A 12,437-nucleotide genomic window follows, 5' to 3' on the forward strand; every position below is an offset into this window, starting at 1 on the left:
ATAAAAGAATACTCTTTTCGTTTTACGGCCATTTATTATTAATTAGCGCGGTATAAGGCAAGCCGCGCCACGGGGATCCGCACCTCTTCTGCCGGGTTACGGTGGAGTTAATGGGCCTTTTTTGCGCGTGTCCTCTCCGCCGTGCCCCCCCACCCCTTATTCCGACTCCCTTGCCGCCTGGGTCCCGTCTCCCTTTCGCTACGTCGTTGGTCCCTTTTACGCCGGCGCATGGCGGTCGTTGCGAAAGCACCCTCGCCTCCGCAAAGCGGAGCCGAAGTGCAGCCGTTCGCGGCGGTTAAAGAGCGCGAGAGAGAACATGAATCTTTGCACCTGGGCGTGGATCGGTCGGTCGGTCGGTCGGTCGTCCGCGACATTATTGCCCGTTCTTTCCTTCGTCGCCGTGTGGCGGCCGCGCGCGCGCGCGCGCGCGCGCGCGTAGGTGTTCCGAGATACGATAATGCTCGATCATCTCGCGCACGCAGCCTCCAGCCGTGGTCGAACGCGTTCAGCTTTACACGCTACTCGATTCGCACGCGCGCGCACGAACACCTGCGACGAACATCTCGACGTGCACGTACGCAGTTGCGCGATGGGAAATCACAATCAAGAATGATGCACCGACTGAAATTGATATTTTACGCGTTATGAAGTTATGTCGTAGCACACTATCTATAAATTGAATAAGCTGATCGTATTTAAAAAATATTTTCGAGAGTAAAATAAAGTTCCTTTTTATTAATTTCTTTTATTATAGAAATTAAACTGGTGAAATAATGAGATAAATAAAGAAAACTATTTTAATGATGCACGTATACTGTCATAAAGATAATGATATATATTTTTTGGCAAATAGACTGATTTGCATCGCGAAGCTAACGATCGTAAATTCACCAACGATCTCGGAATTTTCACACTTGAAAAACGATACTTAGCGCCCTATAATTGCACAGTTGCGCAATAAGAAGTCTCGGTCCCGCCGTGAGAAAACGAGGTCTCCGCCGGGAACGGGCGGACACTTTGTGCCGGTGCATGCTGCGGTCCGTTTGCTCCTAGTCGTATAACTCGTTCGGCGAGAGGAGAGGAGGATAAGAAGGACGACGGAGGAAGGAGGAGAGTACGGTTTCGATGGCCGGCGAACGAGCGAAAATGCGCCGGCTGCGTTCGCCGTCGAACGCGGCGGGAGAGGCAAATGGGTTTCGTCGTGTCCCAGGGCGACACGGCCGCGATTAATGACGAAGTGCGAAAGCACCCAGTCAGGCTGGGTATTAACGGAGGCGGAATGACAGAAAACGGAACGCGGCGCGAGATTGGGCGAGGGGGATAATGGCGCGCGGCGAAGAACGGCGAAGAACAAGAGCGAGGGAGAAAGACGGAGGAGGAGCGAATTAGATTCAATAAATAGATCGTCCGACGAGATAAATGTCCTAATAACTGGGCTTAGGCTTTGCATACCCGGGTACGCGGGCATACGAGGCGATCATTAGCCTGCGATCCGGGAGTGTGTAAATTCGAGCGCGGCCGTCGCGGTTCAATTCACTCGCTCGTGTTCGCACGACGCATAAACACCTGTCACGAGTGCCGATCGGCGCGCGCACACACGCGGAGTGTAACGCGTTGTGTAACGACACGCCGACCCACCGTGAGACCGTCGTGGACGCGTTTCACGCTCGCCTTCGCCTGCTATTGTGGCTTCTTTCTCGCGTCGGCAGCTCTCGATCCGACCGCCGCGCCGACGACACGCTGTGGTCCATTAATCTCTCATCGATAGCGATGGCACTGACACTGATCGTACCTACGAGCTATTCAACGCCTCCTCGCAGCACGTGTATCGATATTCAGCGGGTTATCGTAACGTCCGGGCCAATTATCTCGAATAAATGCGCCGATTCTTTCGGAGTGTGAAGAAATTGATATAAGAGTATCGAGCGTTTGAAGCGCATTCGAAGTATATCTTCGCAATTTTGTCGCGGAAATTGTACGTTACTCAAATACAAAGGAATTTCCTTAAAAGAAAACAAATAATCGGTATTGCGAACGAGATGCATGTGTACACTTAAAATATATACCAACAGCGACATGAACGGCGTTCAGTTCGTTATTTTGAATGAATAGTTAAGAATGAGTAAACCAATCGTTTCAACATTCATTAACGCAAATTTGAGAACGATTGGCGAAATCGTCATAGCGGCCAATTCTTCCGCGGCTTGCGGCAACGATAATAGGTCCGTTTCGCTCGATAATTGCGAACGAGTATTTCGAGAGCCATCAACGAGCGACTCTCACGGAGTGAAAACACTTTCGAGCGACGAGCGAATACCGGGGCGATAACTCTGTCTACCTTTCTGCGTGAGCAGCAGCGGGAACAGCGACGTGATACACTAAGCGTCGTTATTTACGGCGTGTTCGCCTAATTAGATAATGGCGCCGATATTTTATATTCGTGCATTCACCTGCGCTTGCAACACCGGCTGGCTGGCAACCGGCGACCTTCGCCGCCACGCCGCAAATCGTTACGACCGTAACGCGCCGCTCGCGGTAAATCGACTCGGATGAGTGCGGCGGCGAGAATGCGTGTTAATAACACGTGCACGCGCGTAATCAAGTTAGAGAATCGCGAGAAATTAGAGCCGGGGTGTGTGTTCGCCGGTGTCGGAGCGACGTCAGCTGTCCAGACCGATCGCTGTACTTTAAACGCACGTGTGGATATATGCTACAATCGGAATATTAAATGATCGATTAATCATAATAGAGACGGGGAAAAAAACATGTGCTGTCCTTGACGCGTTGAATATCGCTTTGTGTCTTATGTGACGTCGCACGCGTCGTTAATTCCTTGCGAAATTGAATACCTGGCGGGCAGGCCAGGTCTTGACGAGTTGCGCAATCGAGGAATAACGATCGTTCGGAGATTTACTGCGAGGAAAAATCTCCCCAGGCCACGGCGAGCGGAGAATTATCTATCATTCGGGTTAAATGTTACGTCCGGTGAAGTCTCGCGGCCGCGGCTCCGACTTATTTCCCAAGAGAGGAGGCAGTGGGCTTTTATGTCGATGATCGCTCGCGGACGCCGTATCATTACTCTTCATACGGGACCCCGGCGACGTCCGACAGCGAAAGCTCCGTTACGGAGTAACGTCTATCCCGCTTAACTCGCGAGATCGACGAGCCTATCTCGTGCCTCGTACAGATTCGAGCCTAACAATAACATTCGTAACTGTCCATTGTCGTAGTGGCGAATGAATCAAACGCAGTGAAATAGGAGTAAACGCGGTAATACTAAGACGACAGTGTTATGGGATATCATTAACTTCCCGAGTAACATTTTCAATAAATAAACGTTAACAATTCACGAGGTTCTCGCAAATTAAAATATTCGGTTCTTACAAAAATCTATCACATATATTAATAATGAATGGACTTTTCTTTTTAATATTTCAAAATATTTTTTAATGCGCCTTGTGTACAATCAAAACTTGCAGAATTTTCACAATCTTTTAATCTTCTATCAAATAATTAATTAAGAAACGGGAACTACTGTTTTTGTGCATGTCACACATGGAAGATTATGCATACTGAGATTAATAGTAACAAATGTCATGACGTTTAATATGAAAGTACGAGCCAGGTTGATTCAGTATACGTGCCAGAGTATACGCCGTTTCGCAGGCTCGAATCACAGGAATCTCGCGTTGCCTTGTCGCGCGTTGCGTGTACGTTCGCATGACAGATACTCCGAAATGCGCTTCCGCCGGGCGTGGGCGACGGTGTAATCCTACCGCGTAGTCGCGCTTTTCAGCTAGACGATAAGGCCAGCTAGGCTGTACAGTTAGGCGTGACGCAATTGCAACGGCAGTCGGCAACTCGGGTTGGGGCCCAATTACCATCTTCTTCCGGTTTGTAGCGTATATACCGTCGTGTCCGTAGCGTTATTCGCGGATTACCGACGCGCGCGAAAAATCGGGAAATTATATTCGACGGTCGATCGTGGAAGCGAGACGGGGATGGTCACTCCTCGCCTCCGCCGCCGGCCTAATCCGCGACAATCGCATAAATACGGCGTAAGCGGAACAGGAATCTCGCGTAACGCCCTGGTGACTATCCGTACGCTTCGCGCACGGTGGTCATCCTGATTAATGTCTCACGAGTCTTATCTCTTTTCGGAGTAACGGGGATGATGTTTGAAATGTGATCGTTTACGGTCGCGCGATCGCCTAGATATATCATCGTATATTTTTCTATTCGCGCGTATAATGTTAAGACTTGGAAAACCCCGGAAATACGGTGCTCGAGGAACGAACGGGTCGTGTTTATGAGCCATGTATTTAGATTTTTCTCCTTCTCTACATATTGACTTATCTCGTGATAGATGAATATACATAACTCAATTGAAAAATAGTAATATTTAACAGGAAAATAAATAGATAAATTGCTTGTTCAGATCAATTTATGATTCCATTACTAAACAAAATTCAATTTGCAATTTTTTTCAAATAAATAATTGTATAATTTTATTATTGCTGAAACTGTGTTTTTACAAGGTTCTTTTTCAAATATCGGAAAATTGCAGAAAATATCTATAGCCTTCTCTATTTTATGCGTACACAGTCCTGTTTTTTTCTCGTTAATGATTAACCGTTGCATCTTCTCGTACGAAAACTTCCGGTATACTGTTTTTTCCAATCGATAATGATGCATTGACCTCTCTTAACGCCCGATTCATTGGCCGAGAGAGAGTCGAGATGCCAAAATCAATCAATCACCAGCCATCATCGTCGACGTAACTCCGTGCTCGGCCGATGCTTTAACCGTGAGTTAGTTAACCCCGCGCGTACCGAGGCGGTTCCGGACCGCGTAGATGAGAAAAGAGAAAAAAAGTTTCCTACCTGATTGATGTCGCTGCCCAAATCCCGCGCACTCTTGGCGTTCCTCAGCTGATATCCGCGATACTCTCGATACCTCATGGTCACCTCATCGTCGGTCAAGGCGCCGCTGCTGCCGCTCCTCGTGCTCTTCTTGCTCTTCTCCTCCTTCGCCTTCTTCTCCTTCTTGCTGAACAGCTGCTTGACTTTGCTCATGGTGCCGCTCTTCTTCGCCGCCTTCTTTTCGTACTTCTTATCGGCGGCGCCGGAAGGCGGTTTCGCGGTGACTAACGGCGGCTTTGACGACGAGTCGCTCGCGTACTTGTCGTACTTGCGTTGCTCGGACGTCGGCGTCAGGTTCATGTTGCGATCGGTGTGCCGTCGTTCGTGCTTGATGAACTGCCGGCTGACGAAACCCTCGTCCTCGGATTCGAGCTGCTCGCGCCTGTCCGCTTCCTGGGAGTCCCTTCTGTAATCGTTCTCGATCCCGGAATCGGCCAGCCGATCCTTCCGATCCGGATCGCTCAGCCTGGTTTCGCGATGACGACGTTCGGTGTGCCCTCGCACCTCTTGTCTCGCGTGCCTCGACTTGCCCTCGTGATAGGTCCTAGGTGGTCTCGTCGGGGTCTCGGTGAACGTCTCCAGGCGACTGACCGAGGATACCTTTCCTCGCGGACTGTCGGAATCGTCGAAGTAGTCCAGCCGATTGCGCGATCGCCTCAACGGTTTCTTCGGATCGTCGTCCAGCTTGCGGTGCTCCTTCCTCAGGGTGCGGGTATCGTCGTAGCGAGTTTCGCAACGTAACGAGTCCCTGGCGGTGGTGTCCGAGTCGTATCGGCTGGAATTGTAACCGCCGCGATCGGTGCGTATCCGTGGCGGCGAGCTGTCGTAGTCGTCGTGGATCGGATGTTTGTTACCGCTCGTGTACCTCTGCGTGGTACGCGTCTCCTTGTAGTACTTGGACTCCAGCTGACTGCTGGTCATCTGCGAGATATCGGTGTCGTAGTCGTCGTTCGGGCCCTCGCGCAGACTGTCCAGATGACGCTTCGTGAACGGCGATCTCTCCCCGCGCCCGTTCATCGTCGGACTATCCAGCAACGGGCGTCTCATGTCTCGCGCATTAACGTAACCCGCGTGACTGCTTAGATTCTCGTGCGATCTCGTCGTGTACTCGCTCCTGAGCGCTCGCACTCTTGCGTTCTCCCCGACCTCGTCCAGTCGCTGGGTCGACTTACTTATGCCGCGAATCGACTCGAAGGGCTTCTTCGTTTTCGGCAGATACGCGTCTCGGTTGATCGGCCGGCTGTCGCGATCCAGGAAATCGTCGCTCTTCGAGAACTTGCGCTCGTTCAATTTCTTGGCGATGATCGGCGACGACAGCTCGTCGTTCTCCCGTGACTCGCTGCGGAAGTGATTCACCGTCGCGGAAGTCCCCTCGGACAGATAACGTGGGGGCTTGTAGGGGCTGCCGCCGTTTCTGACGGTCTGAATTCTCTCCTCGGGGCTGCTTCGACTTCGGTCGCTGAGGAACGGCTTGAAATTGTCGGTGTAACCCTCGTGCTTTCGCGTCTCCACGATGTATTTATCGCCGTATTTGTCCGTTCTGGTTTCCACGGTATAGCCCTCCCTCGGTTTCGCGTCCAGGTAGCCGTTCGTCGGGATTTTGTTGGTGATTTTCTTCTCGTAGCCGTATACCTTGCCGTTATCCTCGTGTATTTCCTTCTCGAAGATGTACTTCTCGCCGTTGCTGTTGGTGCGCGTCTCCGTGATGTAGGTGTCCATGTATCGTTTCGGCGACGCGATCCGATTCGGCGTGACCGGCGACGGTACTATCGGCTTGTCAATTATCTCGTGCTCGCTCGACTTCTTCACCGGCACGTTTGCACTGTTCTTGGCGGCGAACATCTCGTCGGCCAGCAGCCTGGACTTGATCCTGGACTCCAGCAGATCTCGTCGAGCGCTCAACTCGGACGTTTTAGGCGAGATCCCGCTCTCGTTCTGTCTCGAGGACAGCTCGCCGCTGTCCCTTCGTCTGGCGTCCATGCCGTCGGCCCTACCCCGACCGGAAGTATCCACGAACACGGTCGAGGTATATTTTTCGGGTTTGTCGTAGAGACGCCTGTCGATCTCGTCGAACTCGTGACGCCTCGTCGTCTCGGTGGTCCTGGAGTTGAAGTCCTTCGAGCCCAAGTGTTTGCCGAAGGGACTGCTAGTCTTGCGGTCCTCCTCATATCTCGACTTGAAGGTGTTGATCTCATTGTTGCGACACAGATCACTGCTGTACGAGTAATCGGTTCTGCGGTACTCCTTCTCCGCGGGACTATTCTCGCGGGAGGAATCCTTCCTCTCGAGGCCGAGGCCTTCGTCGCTGTCGGAGTGGCTCCGCTGTGCCTTCTTCTTGTCCGGCTGCACCTGCGCGTAAATTACGTTGGTCTGCGCCGGCGGCGGCGGGCTACAGGATTCGTTTGGTCTGGTGTAGGAGAACGGCCGGTTGTTGTTGTGACCGAATCCCGGTGACGGCGATACCATCGTCCTGGTCAACTGCGGCGGCGGCGAACGGTCGTTCGACAGTCGATGGATCATCTTGTGAATGGTGGATTCTTCGTTGCGTTTTTGAAGATCGTAACGGCTACTGTGTAGCATGCTATACGTGCCCGCTTCGTCGACCTCGTCTCCCCCGCGTTTCGATTCTTTCGGGGGCGAGGGGGTACGGCTGCTTCCCGTGGGCTTTCGATCGGTCTCCCTCTTCCCTTCGTCGTCTCTACCCTCGATGAATATGTGATGCTCGATCACTCTGGCCTCTCGGCTGGGCGATCTATCGGCAGGCTCGTCGGTGCGCGCTTCGATCGTCTCTTTCGCTTCGACGTCTCGCGATATCACCTCGTCGACATCGATAGCCGGGCTCGTTCGCTCCTCTTTCTTGGGCTTTTTCGGCTCCGGTCGATTATTGTTTTCGCGATCCGCGCTTCCAAAGTGGAACGGCTGTTGATCGACGTGCGGCGACGACTCGATTATCGGCGACAACTGTTTCTTCGCTCGCTGGCTGACGGTACTCAGGTGCGAGCCCTCGCTCTCGCTGCCGCTCCGTTTGCGCTGCGCACCGCTGCGCGTCGAGGAGCCCGCGTCGCTCGCGCTTCGGCCGACCGGCTTCCGGCGCCTCTCCAATTTCGGCGAGAAGAATCGCGCGAGCGAGCCCTTCAGCTTCTTCGCGCTGGCATCGCTGGCGCTCCTCTCCAGTGGCTTCTTCTTGGCGCGCGGTGTGCCGAGGTCCGCGCTCGCGGTCGTAGCGCCGATCTCCTCGCTGCCACGGCGAGGTCTCACATCGATCGGCAAATCGGGGCGTTTCTTGTTGCGACGCGCCGGCAGGGTGCTGAAGCGACCGGGAAGACGTCGATTGTCCTGTGCCACGCAGTGTAGGCTGCCCGCTTGCTGCAGGACTAGGGCCGCCTCCTGTGCGAGATCTTCCTTGCTTTTCGCGGCGATGTTCTCCCTGCGGACCGGGGTGGCGATCAACCTACCTTCTCCATCGCTCACGAGAGCCGCGGTTACGCGCGGTGAACCACGTCCTGTAATTATAGGAGCGCGCTAGTTTAGTCGCGCTTGATTTTGTCATGTGTGATAATTACTTGAACAATATTATATAAAAATAGTTGACCAATTGTAATAAAGTACATTGTACTTTATTGGGTAAACAACAAGAAAATTTATGCATTTCAAATTTATTTAAAAATATTACTTGTGATAGGTCTTATGTACGTAATATCTTTGTGTAATATCGTTCATTTATAAAAAAAAAAGAAAAATGTTCAAGAAATAAAAACAAATTATTTTGGAACGAGTTAAATTGAAGTATTTCTAGCAAATATATTAATCTCTTTATATATTCCGTAAATGAAAATAAAGAAATTTGTGCCAAGATAATTAAATTCGATAATAGTATTTCTAACAGTTTCTGGATAGAAGATAAATTAGTTTCTTTTAAATTTCTTTTGATTTTGTATAAATTTATCGATAAAAAATAGAAATAAGTTATATATAATCAATTAAAGAAAAACGCCATTTTACGGTTAAGACTGGATCTTGGTAAGCTAATAATGTTATTCATGTGAATTTTATGTACATTTCTTCACCTTAGCAAATCACGTGCCGTTACTTACGGTTTTGAAACGTAATCTCTAACTAAATGTAGAATAGTACATTCACATTTAAAATGATAATCAATTTAACGATATTAACACATATTAGACTATAGAAGATACACGATATAAAAAATATGGGATATATAGGATAGAATACAGAATTTATAGAATATGTTGCGAAAAATAAGAAACAAGGTGGCAAGATAATAAATGATATGAAAAAAAACCAACCGAACCGAAGGAACCAAAAATTGGTTGCTTCGTAAATTGGTAGCAGATCGTAATAGTAAATATGTTAAACAGTGACAATTTTTATGTTTCTGCCAGTTATCGTATATATGAATAATAATTGGACACAGGAATTGCTGAATTTTTCGTTCTGAAATGAAGACATTCTAAAGTGCCATTAGGTCTCAAATTGACGGCTGATAAATTTGATCGACTAAAGAATTTATGTTACGACCTTGCACGGCATAACGGTGTTTGTAAATTAGCGATTTATGTTAAGTGGACGAGCGCATGGTCGTTAGTGGTTAATCACCAAGTTTAATCAAGCCAGTGCTGCGGTGCACGCAGTACATAGTAGACACGGTTGGCTCGCTAGAAGCTGAAAGCTAGAATCCGACGCGTAAGAAATTGCCGTCTTTCTGTCTCATCTGCCGAGCGCTACTTGGGCTAAATCGGGACCGCCATTAATCCGCCGCCGTCGTCTGATTCGCGATCGATATAATGCTTGTAATTAACGCTGTCATATTTATAAATGGGTCGCTTAATCAATAGCTCGTTAACGACCGTATCGACTTCTCCGAGATTGTTACGTGCTAATTCCTTTTTTCCTTTTTAAATGACAGTCGTGGATATAATATATGAAGAGTGGAACAACTTTACATATACAATATAGTAATGACTGAATAAAATTGGATGCATATCGAATTAAAAGAAAGTATATTGAGTAGGAGTAATAATAAATAATCATAACTTAGAAAATAAAAAAAAACGAATGGAATAAATCAAAATCGGTAAAAGAGATCTAAAGAGTTGATGTATAATTAAAAATCCGATTTATCAGCTATTAACTATATACGTCACAAAAACCGATCTCACGAAATATAAGTATGTTCACTTGTGTGTGTGTGTGTGTGTGTGTGTGTGTGTGTGTGTGTGTGTGTGTGTGTGTGTTCTGTATCCTCCAATTAAACTTTCTGATTTAAAGTTTCGATAGAATAAAGCTCATTGGTATGATGTTAATTTAACAGTGAAGTGTCTTTATCGAGTTAAATCAAGAGTAAAGAATCTTAATTGAGTTACACTCTCAAAACTGAATACGTTGGATAACACTCTCGGACGCTAATTAGGTATCTCCCACGAAATTTTCACCACCGATAAAATCAACCTACACACATGACTTGCGCGATCTGTCATTTTTATTCGCGAACGGTTTATCTTACATAAGGAGAAAGTAGCGACCGTGGACGTCTTCCCACAGGCGAACAGGCTCGGATCTCGTCGCGCCTCGCACGATAGGTGCTAATCGATGCTGGGCGGACGAAAATTGATTCATTATCGACCCTGTCGCGCGCGTTGTCGAATGCACGGAGTGCATTAATTTCTCAGTTGCGAATATATCTAACAAATCATTCCGCCGCCTACGTTCATTATGCTCGCGTCCGTTCATTCGTACCGGTGAAATAATCAACTCCGATGTGCATCGTGAGAAGTTAATAGAGCGAACGAAAAGGGTTCTTTGACATGTAAAGTTATAATATGCCTGAACATAATTGCAGATAAGTGTGATATTAATTAGTTATAATAACTGTAAATACAGCCAAACATTTTAGTCCATTTCTTCAATGATTAAAAAAGGAATGAATTTGAGATGAATTAAAACATTTAGCGACTTTTTTCTTATACATTTATTATAACTAATTACGCATCTACAATTGCGTATACGCAGCTTCTAATTTATTTTTTTCTTATCATTATAGAGAAAGTTAACTATCTCGATTCTGCAAATAAATCTGAGAATGTATGCGAATTAGTTACAATTAGGAAAACATTCGCGTTTCGCAAGGAACAGATGCTACTCGGACGATGCTCGCGGCGTTGGAATCGTTGACGGATTTATGGCAGCATTGTCGCGATTTTAGTACCCGGACAGACACCTGGATAGCGGGTGAAACCTCGCGAGGCATCTCGTCGAGGTCATCGACGAGAACCTCGAGAATGAGGTCGCCGCTCGGCGGCGATTAGCGTCGCTCGCCTACCGAAGTCGAGTCTTCGTGCCGCTTCTTCTGGAACTCCGTGAAGAATACCGCGCTATTTCCAGAAAGTCGCGTTTCTCTCGCCTTTCCTCGGTGGGAACTCGTCATCAACCGTCGTCGTTGCCGTCGTGCCAAACGCCGCCTCGAAAGCACTTTTACAACCTCGTTCGCTCGGTTTCCATAAACGTGCAATTAGCAGCTTCTCGCGAACCTTTGTCTTTTAAACGTTCGCCTCGTTTAACGGATCCCTTAAAACGTTTAGCTGAGTTATGCCGCGCTCTTTCGGGGAAACGACATTTCCTCATTTCGACGGAGGGAGAGACTTGGAACGCGATTTCCTCGCGGCTAGTCCGGTCGATCGTGCGTCCCTTCCGCGTCGTCGCGCGCCTCCGAACGCCGTAAATCGTAAACTAAGACGACAAACTTCGCATCGTTTACGCGATTCAATGGCACAAACTACGCACGGCTGTCATACGCGGGAATGTAATCTCCTGAGATATCGTTGGATTTAATTGCGCGCAGGCACGAGTGGAGCGACGTCGTGCGGGATTACACGCGAGAGACTCGGGCGAAGGACGCATTTCCAGCTCGCTAGGTTTCCGTCGTGTAGAATCGTGCACGCGGCATAAGCGGACGTCTCTTCCGTAGATCGTGAGATTAATAAGGCAAGCGCGGCTCACGCTAATACCGTGGAATGCGCGCCGCGAATCGGGAATGCGGGTTAAAAACGATCGGAAGCGTGACGGTCCGGTGATTCTCCGATCTCGACGGAGGACCCGATTCGATCTTGCTTTCCTGAATACTAATTATTGCCGGGGTACGCGCGAGGGAGAAATACGTCGTGGATGCTTGCAATACAAATGCACGTGCGTTTCTAACACGGGGCGGAAGAGAAACGGAGAAGAAGGAGAAGAGAGAAGAAAACGCATTAACATGTGACGCACGTATCCCAAGCGAGAATTGATGCGTTTAGAGAGCCGATCGTGAATGCGTACGATTGATTAAACGAATGACGGGCTGCGAAGCAGATAACTGTTCAGCAAGTAGCTTTTAAACTTTTTTCTTTCCTTGCACAATTTATTGACTTAACAGTCTTTAATCCAACACGATTTTAATGCAACGTACCACGTCTGTTCCCATCTGGAATAACTTGAAGAATTGCACCACCATGAACTATT

General features: G+C 48.6%; 1 protein-coding gene and 1 long non-coding RNA gene across 3 annotated transcripts in view; one reads left to right on the forward strand and one right to left on the reverse strand.

Annotated features, from left to right (window-relative positions):
• Blo (bloated) overlaps positions 1-12,437 on the reverse strand; it is a 116,218-nt gene that overhangs the window by 82,362 nt on the left and 21,419 nt on the right. For both annotated transcript variants that reach the window (XM_071702343.1, XM_071702344.1), the window contains exon 3: positions 4,884-8,425. In XM_071702343.1, coding sequence (XP_071558444.1) covers positions 4,884-8,425 — 3,542 coding nt within the window. The remainder of the gene's footprint in view (positions 1-4,883; positions 8,426-12,437) is intronic.
• LOC139770422 (uncharacterized) overlaps positions 1-12,437 on the forward strand; it is a 157,534-nt gene that overhangs the window by 16,511 nt on the left and 128,586 nt on the right. The window lies entirely within an intron of this gene.

The sequence above is a fragment of the Temnothorax nylanderi genome, unplaced genomic scaffold, assembly GCF_030848795.1.
Source record: "Temnothorax nylanderi isolate EJ_2023f unplaced genomic scaffold, tnyl_v1.0 TNYL_tig0029_pilon, whole genome shotgun sequence".
Classification (NCBI taxonomy): Eukaryota; Metazoa; Arthropoda; class Insecta; order Hymenoptera; family Formicidae; genus Temnothorax; species Temnothorax nylanderi.